The 16,834-nt window shown below is 56.8% G+C and overlaps 2 protein-coding genes and 1 long non-coding RNA gene across 3 annotated transcripts; all 3 read right to left on the bottom strand.

Annotated features, from left to right (window-relative positions):
* Nucleotides 1-874: 874 nt before the first annotated feature.
* Nucleotides 875-6,795, bottom strand: LOC127598251 (transcription initiation factor TFIID subunit 3-like). Its single transcript, XM_052061926.1, is given in 9 exon segments — nucleotides 875-1,305; nucleotides 1,394-1,500; nucleotides 1,587-1,664; nucleotides 1,666-1,788; nucleotides 1,790-1,889; nucleotides 2,236-2,318; nucleotides 3,644-5,418; nucleotides 5,553-5,792; nucleotides 6,152-6,795. Coding segments are annotated over 9 exon segments (2,787 nt in total). The 5' UTR covers nucleotides 6,318-6,795; the 3' UTR covers nucleotides 875-1,190.
* A 941-nt stretch (nucleotides 6,796-7,736) lies between these two features.
* LOC127598252 (mucin-19-like) lies at nucleotides 7,737-11,086 on the bottom strand. Its single transcript, XM_052061927.1, has 6 exons — nucleotides 9,722-11,086; nucleotides 9,526-9,645; nucleotides 8,888-9,041; nucleotides 8,713-8,818; nucleotides 8,431-8,612; nucleotides 7,737-7,894 (listed from the first exon to the last, which is right to left on the bottom strand). The coding sequence occupies exons 1-6, from the start codon at nucleotides 11,048-11,050 to the stop codon at nucleotides 7,812-7,814; spliced, it is 1,974 nt and encodes a 657-aa protein (XP_051917887.1). The 5' UTR covers nucleotides 11,051-11,086; the 3' UTR covers nucleotides 7,737-7,811.
* A 3,739-nt stretch (nucleotides 11,087-14,825) lies between these two features.
* On the bottom strand, nucleotides 14,826-16,256 carry LOC127598262 (uncharacterized). The gene is made up of 3 exons (XR_007961887.1): nucleotides 16,095-16,256; nucleotides 15,929-16,001; nucleotides 14,826-14,940 (listed from the first exon to the last, which is right to left on the bottom strand). It is a non-coding gene; the product is annotated as an uncharacterized LOC127598262 (long non-coding RNA).
* Between the last annotated feature and the right edge of the window lie 578 nt (nucleotides 16,257-16,834).

Here is a 16,834-nt window from a genome sequence, read left to right as displayed (position 1 = left end):
CGGTTTTGTATTCACTTCTTTGCAGTCCGTCTATTGTTCCTCCGGTGCGGGTCCTGAGGTTGCGTGTTGAAATCCCCGCTCAGGTTCTTCTGCCGCTTGCTTCCTGGGCCTTCTTCCCACTTCCGCCAAGATTTTGACTTTGCGGAGCTTTCCAGAGGTGCAAATGTGATTGTACAGGCTGCGCAATTGGCCGGCGACCGGTCCAGGGTGAACCCCACCCACCCCCCCACCAAGATCCTCATGAGCGCGACTGGTCGCCGGTCAACCTGCTGTCAAAAGTCACGAAGAAGAAGCAAGGGAGTGAAATAAAGTCAATCTCTGAAACCTGGCTTGTCAAAATAATTTGTTATTATTCATTCATATATTTTGGGGGAGAGGGGGGGGGGCAAATGCAATAAGCTACTGGGGAGGGAGAATGAGGACTGACTGACAGACAGAGCGCGCGCAAAGTCCTATTTGGGGTGCTCGGGGACGTTTGCAAGGGCGCAGACTGTTGCTCTTTCGTGGTCACATATCCAAATGAACTCCAATGACAAAACACAGCGAGGGTCAGAGCCAGGGACAAAAACGTACAAGCCCCCCCCGGCCCCCCACCTCTCCCAAAAAATAAAAATACAAAATTGGAGACAGCGGGGTTCAGGGGCCGCATCCCTCGTACGACTTCAGCATTTTTGGCTCATCTTGACCCGTTTTGCGCAAAGGATATGGGCGGGTTTGAGGGGGGGGGGGGTAAAATAGAAACTTTTCAATTTAAAAAAAATGTACAGAAATTACAGAGCGTTAAAAACTCATACCTGAAAATGCAGTCATCAAGTTGAGGGCAAAGAGGAGAGAAACGAAGAAGAAGAAAACAAAAAAACAAAAAACACTTGCCTTGAGAATCGGTATTTACATTTATACACTGGGAGCAGTTGGGAAAGGGGGGGGGCATCATTCTGTACACCGAAAGCAAAGATAGCAAAAGGGAAATCTTCTCTGTGAGAATTTTGGTTGAGACGATTGCCAGGCTCCTGATGCGCTGGCTCCAAAGGCATTTTTTTTGGGGGGGGGGGGTTGTTTTTGTTTTTCAGGCCGCGTCACGCCGGCTAACGTGGTGAAAAATCCTTTTTCCTTGTTGTCGATTTGAAACTTTTGTCAGTGCCCGACGGCTTCTTTCAAGTTCGGCCCCCCCAAAATGTGTCTGCTTGCGCTTAGTGCGGTTTGTGTTTCTTCTTCTTGTGTTTTTTGTCCTTCTTCTTGCTGGAACATTTGACACAAAACCACTGCTGGTCTGCAGGGGGCGCCGCCACAATTCCCACGCAAACCCTGAACACACAAACACACCACAACACGTCATCGTCATTTTTTTTTTTTTTTTTGCAATCGCTGAATGTGTCGGCGTTGCCTCGCGTACCAGTGGTACCAGTCGTCGCAGTCGTCGCATCCGATCATGGGGCTGCCGTCGTCGGGCTTGTCGCATCCAGGACAGATCCAGATCTGATTTCCGCTTTCGTCTCGAATCTTCAAACGGAAGACGGAACAAACGTCAACGCACCAGCGCCGCCGGCACTGCGCGTTTTTTGGGGGGAGGGGGGGTCTCCACTCACCACATAGGTGCTGACCGTCTCGGTGACCACGCTGCGAACGGGCATCTTGAAGGAGGAAGCGGGGGGGAGGCGGCAAGGCCGCCGACAGCAGCGAGGACGACGGCGAGGGCGCGACGGCGGCGGCGGCGGGGGGGAGGGCCGGGGCCAGCGGCGACGGAGGCCCGGCCGCGCACGGCAGGGCCGGCAGCGGGACGGGGGCCGGCGGGGGGCGAGCGGGGCCGAGAGGCGGGGGCCGACTTGGCGCCGGCCGTCTTGCCAGCGGGGACCTTGGCTTCGGAGTTCGGAAGCACCTTGCTGATCACGCTGCGGGGGAGACGCGAGGGGTGTGGGGGGGTAAAGAAATCAATCAATACTATCCCGCCAAGTTTTGAACAAAATATTCCACATTTCGAAAGTGAATTCATGTTTGACATTTTTTTTGAAATGCACTTTGGCAACAAGGCGTGTCTCTTGTTCCATCAGCTTATGACGCGGTTCACATGTGAAAGCTAAGCTAGCTGTCATCGTGCGGCCTTTCGCAACACCCTCCCTCACGCAACACAAAACAACCAAGTGCATTGGTGACGGCGAGGCGAGTAAGCGAATTCAAAAACAAAAAAAAATCCTATAGGAATGTAATTATAGAATAAGAGACTTGAGCTGCTCTTACATTTTGTCCTGGCCTCCCACGCGCAGCGTCAATCTGGGAATGACGGGAGAGGGAGCCACCAGTGGAGCGTCCGCCGCCTTCACCTGTGCCAAAGCAACACGTTGCCATGAAGAAAAATTAAATGACAAAAGCCTCTTCCAACAGACGACCAACGACTTTAAATGTCAAAACAATGTGAATTTTCTGATTATTATTAAGCTGCTTTTATACCATACCACCATCCTTGATTGAGTTTTTTTGGGGGGGGGGGGGGGTGAAGAGTGTCCAAATGAACTAGCAAGCGACCGGAGGAATTTGGAGTGCGGTGCGCGGGCTCCCTCTGGTGGGATGCTCAAGACTCATCGAATTCAATCAACCTGAACGTGATCGCGTCTTGGACATTTTAGTTTTCAACGGCGACAGTTGAGGGCAATTTATCGTTTGAGTGCAATACGTTTGTACTTATTCCCTTTTCAAACAGATTGGTTTTCAAAACAGGCGTCAAAATACCGACCCCCTCCCAGAAGAAAAAAATCGACACTGCTGAAAAAGGAATGCTACTTCATCTTTCATTTTTCTTATGCCCACGCCCCCACCACCAATGTACATCGACTCCGATGCTACGGTGGCTAAAACATCTCACAGAGTTATCGCCGCGATTACCCCCCCCCCCCCCCCCGCCGGCTATCGTATGTGGCGTCGCGTCCTTGATTTGAATCAGGACGGCGCGCTACTCTGTAAAGTGGGGCATCAGAAGCGTTTTCGCGGTCTCCGCATAGCTAGCTATGCTAGCTAAACTAGCTATGTAGGCATAGCTAGCTAAACTAGCTAGTTTAGCCATGCCTACACTAGCGGCACAATGTAGCGGGAGAAACGGAGCTCGTCATAGCGGCCGAATCAAGCACCGTACTCCCCCCCCCCAAAAAAAAATATATATATACATAAGGAAAACTGAAACGGTGGGAAATGGTTTATCGCGGCATCTCCTCATAAAAAAACTTGAAATCTAGACCAGAATTTTAAGACTTTTGACTGGAGAACTATGACAAACAAGGAGATGCTCTCCTGACTTGTGTATTTAAGTGACTTAGCCAAAGATGATTTGTTTTTTTTTTCCAATCGATATGTCTCAAAGATTTTAATTCGCTGATGTCTTTGCTCATTTTCAGCAAAGACCTGGAAGGTTTCTCAATTGACTTTCGCAGGGTCGGGGAACAGAAACTTCTGCCAGTTGACAGTCGATGGCGGGCCGACAACGCGATGCTAACCTCGGTCGTTATTGGAATGGCCGAAGAGCCAACATTTTTTTTTCTTTTTTCGGGGCGATGGAAAAACAAAAACAAGGGGGGGGAGGGTAAGCACTGACCCCAATACAGAGCACGAGCCATTTCCCCAAATAAGAAGAATGTAAAAAAAAAAAGAAGAAGACCTTCTCCAATCGGAGTCTCTCCTTGTCCTTGTCCTTGTCCCGTTTGTCCTTGTCGCGCTCCTTCTCTTTCCTCTTCTCCTCCTTGTCGCGCTCCTTCTCCTTGGCCCTCTCTCGCTCCTTCTTTTTCTTCTTCTCCTTCTTGTCTTTCTTCTTGTCCTTCTCCTTGCTCTTGCCGTCCTGGAGGGCGGGCATCAAGGCGGGCACGAGGGCGGGCAGGCGCTGGCAGGAGGGGGGAGCGAAGAGGGCGGGGAGCTCGGCGGGGGCCGGGGGGCCTTGCTTGTGCCGCTCGTCCCGGCTCCGCTCTTTGCCTTTGTCTTTCTTCTCCTTCTCCTTCTTGGCCTTTTCCCTGTCCTTCTTTTTGTCTTTGTGCTTGTCCTTGTCCTTTTTGGGGCCCCCGCCGGCGGCGCCCTCGCCGTCCCGGCCTTTGAGCTTGACGGCGGCCTCGGGCTGGGCCAAGAGTTGGTCCTCCTTCAGGCCAAAGTCCTTCCAGAGAAGCTTGCCGTCCTTGGCCGAGTCCTTGGCCTTGCCGCTCTTCTCCTTGTTCTTGTCCTTGAGCTTGCTCTTGTCCTTGTCCTTGTCCCGCTCCTTGTCTCGGGGCTTCTCCTTCTTCCTCAGCTTGCTCTTCGGCTTCTTCTTGGCGTCCGGCGCCGACAGCTTGGCTTTCTCCCGGAACACCTTGAGCAGGGGTTCGGGCGTGGGAGGAGAGGCGGAGCCGGACGAGACGTAGCGCTGGCGCTCGGGCGGCCGGGGGGAGGGCCCGCCCCGGTGCGCCTTGCGGATCACCTCGTCGATGGAGTCGTCCAGGGTCCACTTGCCCGGGCCCAGCTGCAGCTGGAGCGGCGCGGGGGCGCCCGGCGGGGCCCCGCTGCCGGCCCCCGGCTCGGCGACGCTCGGCCCGCGGGGGCCGGGGAAGTCGTCGCTGTCCGAGTCGGAGCCCGAGGAGAAGGCGAAGGGGTCGGGCCGGCGCTCCAAGCAGGCCTTGGCGATGACGGTGCTGATGGAGTCCTCGATGGCGCCGTTGTCCGGCGCGGCTTTGAGGAAGGGGCCCCCGTCGGGCTCCTTGCTGTCCACGTTGTGCCGCACGTGGATGTTCTCTTTGCCCATGCGCTCGCTCAGCACCGACAAGGGCAACTTGTGAAGGCCGTCCGCCTTGGCCTGCGGGGGCTTGGCCGCCGCCGCCGCCGCCGCCGCCGCCACCTTGGGGCTCTTGGGACTTTTCGGACTCTTTGTCCGCCCTGGCGATTTTTTCCTCTCCTTGGGGGTTTTGGGCGGGGAGTGGACGGGACTGCCGGCCCCGCAGGCGTGAAGCGGCCCTTTGGGCGACTTAGTTCTTTGTCTGGCAGGCGAGGGGACTTTGGGCTTCTTTGCGGGGACGGCCGGGGCCTTTTGCTCGGGGTATTTGGGTAGGGCCGGCTGCGCTCTGAAGGAGGGCGGGGCCCCGGGCGGGCTCTCGGGGGACGGCGGCCGCAGGCCGTCGCGGGAGGGCGGCGCGGCCGGCGGGGGCACGCGCTGAGGGTTGAGGGAGGTCAAGGGCTCCCGGGGCTCGGGCCCCCACTCCGGGCTGAGGCCCGGCAGGGTGCGCGGCCGCTTGGCCGTGGGCATCATGCCCAGCGCCTCGTCGGGGCTGTCCGGGGGCCTCTTGAGCGGGTGGTTCTCGTCGTTGACCGTCTCGTCCTCGTCAAAGTCGTCCTCGTCCTCCTCCACGGCCACCTGCATGGCTTCGGCCGAGGTGCCCATGGCGGGAAGGCCCTCCTCCTCCTCCTCCTCCTCATCCTCTTCTGGACAAGAAAGGGGGAGAGCAAGCGTTTCAGGGCGGGGGAACGCGCGTCGAAACCCCCCCTCGCGGAACGACGAAAACCGTCCCCCCCTCCCCCCCGCGGAACGACGGCCGGCGAACAACGCAACTCACCTTGCAGGGAGACCAGCGGCGGCATGTAATCGGGAATTTCCTCCTTGCGCTCCTCGGCGAGCGACGCGCCGGGCTGAGGGAACTGCAGCACGTTGTTCTTGCCGACGGGGAAGGCGGGCAACTGTTGGGGGAAGGCCACGGGCTCCAGGTTGTTGACATAGTCGTCCAGCTCGCTCAGACTCACCCCCAGCAGCCGGAAAGCCTGACTCACGTCGTCCAGGACGGGATCTGTCCTCCCGTCTGCCGATGCAAAAACAAGCGTTACGACTGAGGCGTTTAACGATCATGTCCAAAACAAAAAAACAAAACAAGAATTTGGCAGGATTGTTTATTATGACTCCCCTCTTTCATTTCAATTTGTCTTGATTTATTTTTGGGTTGACTTTGACAGAGGACGGAAAAGTTCACATTTCGGAGACAAAATGAAATGGACACTCCTGCAGTTTTGACAACTGTCCCCGGAGGGCGCTAGTCTGAGAACAACGACGTTATCGCGTACCGAAGCAAGCGAGAGAGGGGGGGAAAAAAAGAGAGAGAAAGGAAAAAAAACGCCATATGCGAATCGGTAACGGGGGGGGGTCAACCCGAGATGCACTTACACAGCTCCGAGTACCGATGGCAGACTCGGCCCATCTGCTGGATGTATCGCTGCAGCACATCGGCCAGCAGGTCGCAGGCGGTTAGCTGAACGGCGTCCCAGCCCAGAGCCTGGCAGATCTGCGCCACCGACACACGCAGCAGCGAGCGGCCATAGCTCTCGCACATCGTCGTCCGCGCTCCTTCGAATCCCGCTCAATCGCGTCTCCAAAGCACGCGCCCGATCGTCATGGTTCAGCAAAGACTCGCTGGGGCGCGAGCAAAGCCGCTCAAGGGGCCGATTTGGCGCATCTACTTTGCTAGCTGCGGTAGCGCTTTTGCCAGAGTCGCCATCTTGATTCGCTCGTGAGACCCATCCCCGAAATGTTCAGTGCGCATGCGCGACAATCCAGGCGCGCCGAGTGGGCTGCGCTCATGATGCGTTCCCCCAAACTGGGAATCCGGGAGACCCGTACGATTTCTTTACTTGCTCCCTCCTCGGTCTTCGATTCTCGCTCCCTCCGCTTAAATGCTTGCCTCTCATAGCACAGACCCAGCGAAGATGGCAACGAGGGACAAATGTGTGGAGAAATGAGACTCCCCGACCTCGACGACGCCAATTGGTGGCGACGGCGATTAAAGATGACAACACGACATCGATACGCGTCACAAATCGGTCGTCTCCGTGTCAAAATGTCCACCGAGCGCTATATTCTTTCGAGTGGAATTAAGTTAAAGTCAAATATCACTCGACAAGTCCGACTTGGAATAATTCGTGCAAATAAGAGCCAGATGTGTGAACTGACCAATATATGAAACTTGGTGAACTTCCGCACGTCGCCAACGATTTATTTTGAAAGGGGCGCCGGGAACAAAAAACGTGATCTCAACCTTGGTAAAAGTGAAGACAATTTTGCACTTTGGGTACTTTGGCAAGAAACATGAAGTCAACGCCCATAATATTCTTTCACGGGCCAGATCCGCCCCCCGGTCTTGAGGTGAATTTTTATATTTAAATTTTCAAAGCCTCGCATTATATTTTCGTTCCTATACTGAAGCGAATTTTTCTCGGTATTTATTTTTGCTGATCGGTACCCGTACTTTCTTGAATATATCGAAAAACGACAGATATCTTGATTGTTCATTAAAAACAGACAAACTATTTTTGTGCAGGTAATTCTTTCGGTTACCAAAACGAGTGTTGTATATCGTTGCAGTTTCTGAGCACATCTACGTGTCCTCGGACCAAATCTACCCCCCCCCCCCCCCCCCCATTTGAGGGTTGCGCCTGACCTCAAATCGAACAGCAACCTGAATCGACTTTGTGGCGCCAGACTGGCACGGATAGCAATTTCTTTTATTCCATCATTTCACTCACGTTAGTCAATACTTTGATTTTGAAATCGTACCTGCACATAAAAAGTCAGAAAAAAAAGATTTGAGCTCATCAACCATGAAAGACAAAAGCCCAATTGAAATCGTACACAATGGCACCATTCATCGCACAGCTCGTCCTCTTAGAGAAAAAAAAAAGGCCCAACAAAACTGCAACATTTGGTACTGCATCGAAGAATTTTGTTTGGCTAAAGGTAGTGAGGTCTTTGTGAATCAAGTCATGAGGTTCATTGTTTGCATTGAGTCGCCGAGTCGGCACGGCGGAGTTGAGGTCAGGCGGTTGCGCGGTCACGTCGAAAAACGCGTGAGGAAAGAGTCCTTGGTCGCCGTCAGAATTCCATTCTTCTCAAATTGCTCAGCGCTCCTTGTATCTGCAAGAAGAAGAAAACACTTTTTCAGGGACCTTCCGCTTTGGCGCCACACCAACTTTTTGGACTGGCCAACAACAACAACCACACAGCACTCACCACAGCACCACTCGAAGGAAGCGCGTCCGTTTTTCTTCCAACACGTATTAACTCCGATGACGACTTTTGCAAATAATTTTTCCTCCCTGGTCTACGCATTATCGAACATACGGTGCCCGCCGGACCCGACGACAATCCGGTCCGGGATGTTGAAAGCGAGGCGAGAACTTTGAACGCTAACGCGGTGTCGACGATCGTCATCTTGGAGCCGAGGTCAAAAGTACAGTTCAAACACAAAAGGCTCAGCTCGACTCCTCCGATTTTCTGAATGCAAGCCACGACGATACCTCGTGCAGGGGTGCGCCTCTCATTCACGTTTTTTTTTTCAGTTCAGCTTCACGTTAGCGGAGCGCCCCGCAAGGATCACCTCGCCTATCGTCGAGATAGGCGAGGTGATGCTTGTCGATCTCCCCACATCCGAGGAGAGATCGACAACTTACCGGTCACAAACACGGGAAAACGGGCCGCAATGTTCTGGACCTGCGAGTGCACCAGACAAGCCAGATAGTCGGGATGATCCGTGGACTTGGTGTCGCATTGGTGGTAGGGCAAAACTGCGCACAGGCCCGTCTCTTGACACCAGCTCAGCAAGTCCTTCTTCTCTTCTGCTTCGGCAGTGAACCTGGATGTCGGAGGGGGGAAGGTTTGAGGTTTCAACCCATCAATGAGTCAAGTTCTTATTTGGACCATGGTCTAAGACCCCCCCCCACTACCAGCAGCACCTTGCGTTCTCCTTGAATCGCCGACTGTCTCTGTAGTGTAGCAACCACTTCCACTTTCCCGTTTTGTTCAGCTCTTGCAGGACTTCCATCAATCTTTTCACCTCGTCTAAACAGACAGCGTCAATCAGACAGGGGGTGCATTCCATTGCAATGGGGGAGGGGGGGACTGGCGTACCCAGGCTGAGGGCTTCGAGGGACGGCCCATCAAACATCACAAAGCCGCCGCTGAGGAACAGTTCCTGATGGGTGAGATTCATGACGTCGTGCGGTTCGTCAATGCCGGCAAAGCGCACCTGCGGCGACTTTTTCAGCTCCAGTAGATGTGGAACCTGAGAGCGCAAGAGACCGAGATCCGCGGCGGACACAAGTAGTCAAGACTCTGCTCTTTGAAGAACTGCTACAGTCCGAACCTCGTTTGCCCTTCCAAATCCCAATTTCACGTCATTTATCTTTTCCATTTGCCAATTTGGCTTACGAGGAACGTCAACTTGGTGAAAAGGACCCGATTGCTCCCACAAAATCGTGTAAATAGGACTTCGTGACGACAAAGCGCGGGAACGGAACCGCCACCCCGACCTTGCTTATGAGGAAAACCTACGGCGAGGGATTCCCTTCCGTCGCGACCGATCGACTCGGTACGTTGCCGTACTTCCGGGGCCGCTCGCGGTCCGAAAACATGTCCGGTAAACGCAAGCAAATCTCGCCGTCCCCAATTGTCTCCCGGAGCAAGCTCAGCCGAGACTACCGACCGGCACGCTCGTCCGAAACGGCGACAAAAATCACGGCGGAGTTCAAGGCGATTGACCGGCGTACCTCAGAGAGGTGCGCCGAGATGTCCTGGTTCCTTATGATGATGAGCAAAGACGAAGACTCTCCGCCGAGGAAGAACTGGCTCGGCCGTACCGCCGTGTGACCCGCCGCTTCTAAACAAGCCTTTGGAGAGTTGAAAAGAAACTTGCGGAGCAGCTCGCAGGGTTCATTTTTTTCATTCTTTGCGATCGTTTCGTACCTTTGTTTCCGCAAAGAAGGCATCTTCTGATGTCACCAATATGTAGAACCTGCATTTTCTTTCCCGTGATTTGTTCCCGGACGTGGGCGCGTCCCGGCGATCCTCATCCGCCCTACGTCGCGTCGGCATCGCGACCACGGAGCGATCCCAAGGATCGGTCGGCGGCCCGCGTGGGGTCGACGCCGCCCGGGTCGGCTTTGCGCGCTTGTCCATCGCCTCGCTCGGGTTTGAGGGCTGACCGAGAGTCGCGTCGGTCGTCCCGATGGGACCACGCGACTTTGTGTCAAGCCACCGTTGAACACTCGGGTCAGAACCCTCCGAAGAGATGTCATTCTGGCGGCCAGAAGGCGCTACCGCCTCGGGTGGATCGTCCACGGGGATGGGGGAGGACCCGGAGTCAGGCCGGCCTTCCGCAAGGACCGGCGAGCGTTCCGGGACGCTTTTGGGAGAAGCGACTCCGAGGAGACACCCCGCTTCCGTCCGGTTCCAGACAGGCCGTTGGACCGCACTCCCGGGGCCTGCGGGTGAAACGGCCCTCAGGTGGATTCCTTCCACCCCTACGTCTTGTCCTTCCTCAACGAATCCCACCTCAGTCGCAAGTTTGACAGTTTCACGGCGGATGAAATGCTTCTGCCGCTGGCTTCGGACCATGGCGGAAGGCTTTTCGCGCACTTTGCCGGATCCGGTCCCACCGACAATGTGGCCCGCCTTCAGCGCTGCTCTTCTGGACGTTGATGGTTCTCGGATGCTTTCGGGGGAACCGTTTCTGGTGCGGTCACGAAGAACCTCTTCCAGCCCACTTGTGGATTTCGTCCCCTCTCCGGAAAAAAAGGAAAACCGGCTCACTCCAACCTTCTTTTGTCCTTCTTCGGCCAACTCCGAGTCGGATGCCAAAGGTTTTACAGTTTGATACTGAACCAAGGCAGGTCGCCCATGTATCGGAGCTAAGGGAGCCGCCGTCTCTGCTCCGCTAAGAGGGAGCGCACCCGTCGCTGCGCACGGACTTTCTTTCCCATGCGGGCTCAATGCTGCCATCTCCAAGTTGACCAGAGACATGTTTTCAGACGCCGAGCCCTGACCGAAAAAAGCCGCCGCCTGTAATTCAACGGCAGTCGGGGCTCGCCGATTCTCAAAGCATTCTCGGCGAGGTGCCGTGGCGCCACCTCTCTCTGAATGTTCGCAGTCCGGGACAAGAGCGAGAGGCCGAGCGTTGGTTTGAAGGCCCGGAAGAGACCCGCCACCCGTTTCTTTTTCTGTCAAAGGCGAGCCTCTTTCGTGTTTCGGCAGCCCCGTCGGCCCGGCGGCCTGAGAGACGCCTTTGAAATCCATCTTGCCCGCGTCGGATTTAGGTCTCCGGCGGTCCGCCATCTCTCCTCGAATGATGCGAGTTTCATTCGGAGACGGCGCAACGGCGCGGCGTGCTTGATCTGCTATCTCCGCAGAGAGAATGGTCGCTCGGGTTCCCTGGAAGGAGGAAAACATTTTGCTTGAACGGAAAACTCAAGGGAGTTACTTTGCGATATCAAGGTGACATGGGGACCAACCTGAAACGTTTGTCGCTCTTTGAGCTCCGTCGGCGAGTCAGCCCAGGCCGAGGCTTTTGCACTGTGGACTTGAGGATCTGAAGGGAGAACCGTAAATCCATTGGAGGCCCCGGGAGAGGAGGTGAGGACGTCAGAGTCTGCATCCAAAGAGGAGGTCCCGCTCAGGTCTGAGGTGTTGGAAAGGGAACGCTCGCTGCGCCCTTCAAAGACATCCGCCTCGAGCCGCGCCCGAGCCTTTGTTGCCGCGGCCGCCTCCGGGCGAACACCGTGGGCCGAGCGCGGGTTTGTATCCCGGTCTGAGCCCAGGTCAATGAACCTCGCTGTGGAACGGCTGTAGAAAAAACCAATCCACATGTGGACAATCAGCTGCATGTCTTCCCTGGTGTCTTGAAGAGAGAAATCCCAGGGGCTGTCAAACAAGACAAACGAGACGGGCGAGAGTGAAATCAACCCGTTGAGGTGTCACCGACACCGTTTGAGGTGTCACCGACACCTCAACGGGTGTCAGTGACACCGCGTCACCGGGCACTCGACCGCTTTGGCGCCTACCCGTGCAAGGCCCGGACGATGGTCCGGTCCTTCGGATCGCTGGAAAACCTGCTGTCTCGACCAAAGTCGTACTTTTCTTTCCATTGGCGCGTGACTTGGACCGAACCGTCTTGGCACAGGAAGCTGCGGTCGCGGTTCAAGGCGGTCGTCCGCGTCCCCCCGCGGTCCAAAGGCTGACCGTCCCGCTTTTCCGCCGGCTCATCCAAATCGGCGGCGGGGGCCCGTGGCGTTTCGACACCGCACGCCGCGCGCGGCCTCTGAAGCAATCCGGTGGAGCCGCTCAGAGGGGAGACCTGGAACGGCGTGCCCGGTAAAGCGGGAGGCAGGGAGGCGCGCAGGGGTAACGAGTACGCGTGCTCCTGACACAACAAGCGAGCCCAGTCGCCGCCTTCGGCGGGAGGGCTTTCCCGTCGCGTGGCTCCAGGCCATCCTCGCGGAGTAAGAGGAAGCGACGCTTCGCCGGCACCGGCCGCATTTGGGGGCCGGACGTCCTTTCTCAAGTCGGACCCAGGCGGCCCCGCGACGTCTCGCTCCGATTGCCACGGAACCTGCTGGCGATCGGCCCCAAGGGCCAGGTCTGCCAGTAAATTCAAAGCATCGGTCGATGCGTTTGAGCTCGGGGTCTTCTTCCGGAGAGAATCGTCCCGAAGACGCTCTTTGACGGCACGGTCGGCGCCGGACGGCCGTCGAAAGTGCATCCACCCTGTCGGGACAGAAACGCCAGCAGGCGGCGGCGGATCAAGGTGCCGCGTGGTTTCAAAAGGGCAAGGAGAACAACCGAACGGGACTTACATGTCTTCTTAAAGTGTTCCCGCGAGATGTCCAGATGTTTCCGGAGCGTTTTCACTCGCTTCCACTTTGGGTAAATGGGGAGAGGCCTGCACAGGATTTCGGCTTTCTGGCCTTGCGCCTCCAACGGGGCTTCCCCGCCGCCAGTGCCTTTCGGCCCCCTTTGCTGGAACCGAGCCGGCGTTCCTTGGGGCTCGACGCGTGGCCCGGTTGAGTCCCCCCCAAGGAGTTCCGTGGCGAGGTCGGCGGTTTTCTTCATACAGGTCTCGGCGGCACCATTTGGGGGCTTTTCCAGCCGACGCACGGTTGCCTTCCTCCCGGAGAGGACGCGGGTCGGCGGGCGCTTTGCGGGGCGCCCATCGGGATCGCCGCGCTCATCGACGGCTTCTGACCCGACGGGATCCCGCAAGTCTCCGACCGCATCTCCTGGCGGCTCGAGAGCCGCCGCGGCCGCCGGCCTCGGGAAGTTTGCGGTCTCCTCGGCCGGACGGGCGGAGTGCCCGTAGCCGTGAGGGACTAAGACTCTTCCGCATTCACTTTTGACGGGCTTCAAGTTCCAGCGCTCGGATTTCTCTCTCGGGGGAGCTTGGCGCTCTGCCCCGACGGCCCGACGCCTGCTCCGATTTCCCGGCCCCGCCTCCCTGGCTTTGAGCGCTTCCGCGGCGAGCCTCCTGACTCGGCGCCCTCTCGCGGCCCACTTTCGGAGTCTCTGCCTATCATCCTGCCGAGGTTTTCTGCCATTTTGCAGGCCGGGAGTCTGGAAGGAGGCTTCTTTTGCCTCTTCCCCGCCGTTTGAGTGTTTGCACGACAATTTTCTCCGTCGCTTTTTTGCGAGAGGAGCGGTCGCCGGACAAAGCGAAGCCCTCCTGCATTTGGCGGACGGAGGCGGCTTCTTTGCGGGGGCGGGACCGACGGGACGCTTGCCTGTGACGCTTTGCTCGGAGGTGAAGCTCACAATCAGCTCTGCCGGAACGCCGGGGGCCCCGAGGCTTTTCGCCTGGGCATCCGCTTCACCGGGACCCGTCTCTGACTTTGGGGGACGGAGCGTACCCCGTTCGCAGGCGAGGCTCCCCGCGGGCTCTGCCGGAACGTCCCGGGTCTGGAGGGTTTTCGACTGCGGGTCGTCGCATTTCTTCAGAACTCGCGAATGGTTCGTCGCAAGCGCGGCTCCCGCTGGCGTTTCGCCGGTACTCGTCGTCTCCGACTTTGCGGGCCCGACCGGACTTTTCTCCGTGACACTTTGCTCCGGGGCGAAGGTCGCCGTTGGTTGCGCTGCGGCGTCGGGAGTCCCGAAGCTTTTCACTCGGGGATGGCGGCTTTCATTCAGCGCGTTCAGTTCTTCGGTACTGTTCTGCCGTCGTCGGGGAGACTCTCCGCCAGTCGGCTGACCTTCCGATCCCGTTTGCAGGGAACCGGCGGCTCGGAGCGCCTCGGGAGGTGACGGCGAGTGGTCCGCGTCACGGACGGCGGGCAGCGGGGATGGACTCGGCGCCGGTCCGGGATTTAGCATCGCGCCGCAAGTGCGCGTGCGGTTCGCCGCAGTTTCACCCGGTCCTTGCTTGGGATCGGCGTCCGCCTTCTTGACCTCGCCTTCCGCTAAACGGAGAACCGGCAGAATTTGGAGAATTCGGCATGAGATGAAGCCGCGAGGTTTGGGCTCTGCGACAATCCGAGAAAAGGCCATTGAGGCAAAGTCCCGCGTGACGGCCACGGGTGGTCTGGATCCACGTTGCCTTACCCTTCATCGCCGACGCTCTGCAAGAGGAGAACAAAGGTTGAGCTGGCTTCCTTCCATCCGGCAGACCGTACAGTGGAACCCGCAAGTGCCGCCCGTTTGGGGAAATCTGCCCTGCGGGATCCCGCAAAGATCGACCGGAGCGCGAGGTTTTGCCTTTGAGGCGGAGGTTCCACCGTACGGCGGCCAAAAGTAAGCCGACGCATCGGCGCCGCTCAATCACCTTTGCTTTTTGTACGAAAAAGCCACGACGGCAAACGGGCAAGCGAGGCCGGGCGAGGGCGCCGTTTCGTCGCCTCCGTCATGGAGCAGCTCGTAGACGTAAGACTGCGGAAAAACGCAAAGGCGGGGGCTGAAGTCGGGACGGCGCGCGGCCACGCTCTCAAAGTGCCGCGTCTTTACTTGGCTTCTCTCAAATGCCAGAGAGCGGCTGCTCCGGGGGGTCACGGAGGCCAGGTGCTGCGAAACGTGTCCCGTCAACCCGTCGCCCCCCCACCCCCTTCCCTGTACCGTCGTCAGCTTGATTACGGCGATGTATCCCGATTGGCCGTCCTGCCAGCGCTCCGGCCCCAAACAGTCCGAGAACATGGAGATGTAAACACCTGAACCACACCGTGGAAAGACGCTGAGAAAAACGAGTCGCCAAAAGCACAACGCAAAGGCACCGATTCCAAAATCGCTCTGTTTTGGTTTTCCATCGTCAATTTTTCTGTGAAAAGTCTGGAGAGTCCCCGAGAGTACTTGATCCCGGTAAGTTTGACCCACAAAAACTGGCTAGCATGTGTAGCATCCGCAGTGTTACACAAAACAAACAAAGAAGCCAAACATGTGCAGCAAGCAAGTGCCGAGTATTTGGTCAGCGGTTTTGAATGCCAGGAGGGGGGGAGGGGGGAGGGAGTCGGGGGGGCCGGGGGGGGGGGGGGGGGTCAGCACCAAAAATGCAATTTTGGTGCTCCACCTGCTTAGGAAGTGCGTGTGGCCCCTCCCTTCCCATTGAAGCAGAGACGTGCGGTCAGGGGAGGCAGGCGAGCCAGAGCCTCACCTCTGAATGCGCATTGCATTGCGCAATCATCACAAACCGGGTCGACACGTGCAACTGGCTGGCGCTGCTCGCCGTATAATCGGCGTGTGGCAAATATCGTGTTTAGCCAATGGCGAGCCTTTTTTGCTCGATATATAAAGTGTAAATGCGACACTAACTGCATTGAAGTTGCCGATCCGTGAGCTCGGTCGACGCGAGATTTCTACGAGCAAGAAAATATGAAGACAACGAGGTAAAGCAAAACGTGACAGCAACACCCGCAAACCGGTTGGGCGACTTTCTTTCCTCGTGCGATGTCATGAAAGGGACTCGTGTTTCAGCAAGTGGCTCTCTCTCGTTAAGCCTGTTAGGGAACCTCAAAGTTTGGATGCAGTTCTGCCGCCGGAGCTTTCGCAACGTCGCTTGTGGCGGCGAAGCGGTGAAGCGCGGCGCTTCAACTCGGAATTTGAAGCAAGCACGCCGGGCCTCTTCTCAGGAGACCCGCGCGAGCCGTTGTTAATGTCCGTTCCTCGCGCGGTGCACCGTTACGAGTGGTCTTTTTGTTTTACCCTTGAGGGGGTCTCCCAAGCTGCAACAGGAGCTGGTCCCAGTGAGAACTCCAGTTCGCCCGAGCGCATTGGCCTGTGAAAGAAAAGACCAAATCAAAATGAAAGGAAGAGGAAAGCGCAGCAGGAAATGTGTCGTGGCAGATTGAGCGCTAATGTGTATGCGTACCTTGTTGACGTCATCAAAGAGCAAAAAGCCGTAAGTCTCCTCCAGGTCATCTTGTGAATATCCCGCCCGTTTTCTCTTGGCTCGAAAGGCGGCGTACTGAAAGCGGGATCCGAAAGTGAATTCGCGCAGCCGCTCTCGAATTGCCTACGACCCCTCAAATGGCAGTCACCTTTTGGTTCAAGACCGGGTTTTGAACAAACCACGCCCATTTGTATCGGAAAGACAGCTCGGACTCTTCGTACGAGTGGAGGCAAGATTTTCCGTTTAAAAGCGTCAGAATGTTCCGTCACTGGGATTAAAACATCTGAGTGCGAGGGGGGGGGCAGAGGTGCGAAATGCACAACAAGTAAGTCGCGCGGAGGTACTTTGTCGTACTTTGCCGTACGCGAGTTGTACTTGGACGACAATTGCGACAGAAGGAGCCGATCGAAGAGGCTCCGGTGTGAGGGATTGGCGTCGAAACCGCCAAGGCGAAAGTGAAACTTGAGCGTGTACTCAACTTGAAGCGGAATCGGTTCCACTTTCCATTTCGGAACTTGTCAAGCCTCGCGTCGTCCTCGTGTCCTTCTTGTCGGAAGCATGGCCCTCCCCAAAAAAACACACACAAGCCAGATGAAATCTACTCCCAACCGCGCAAATCGACTTTCACTTCGTCTGTGGGGGGGACGAGACACAGAAAACAAACTAACTCACACACACACGCTCAAGCAGGAAGTGGCAATCCGGGCCACGTAGCACAT

The sequence above is a fragment of the Hippocampus zosterae genome, chromosome 3 (assembly GCF_025434085.1).
Source record: "Hippocampus zosterae strain Florida chromosome 3, ASM2543408v3, whole genome shotgun sequence".
Lineage (NCBI taxonomy): Eukaryota > Metazoa > Chordata > Actinopteri > Syngnathiformes > Syngnathidae > Hippocampus > Hippocampus zosterae.
Note: the sequence above shows the minus strand (reverse complement) of the source record. Positions and strands in the feature narration are given on the sequence as shown.

Coding starts and splice junctions, on each gene's coding strand:
- LOC127598252 (XM_052061927.1), bottom strand. CDS start 11,050: ATGGATTTCAAAGGCGTCTCTCAGGCCGCCGGGCCGACGGGGCTGCCG. Junction 9,646..9,721: donor CCTTCTTTGCGGAAACAAAG/GTACGAAACGAT, acceptor AACTCTCCAAAG/GCTTGTTTAGAAGCGGCGGG. Junction 7,895..8,430: donor TTTTCCCGTGTTTGTGACCG/GTAAGTTGTCGA, acceptor TTCTTCTTGCAG/ATACAAGGAGCGCTGAGCAA.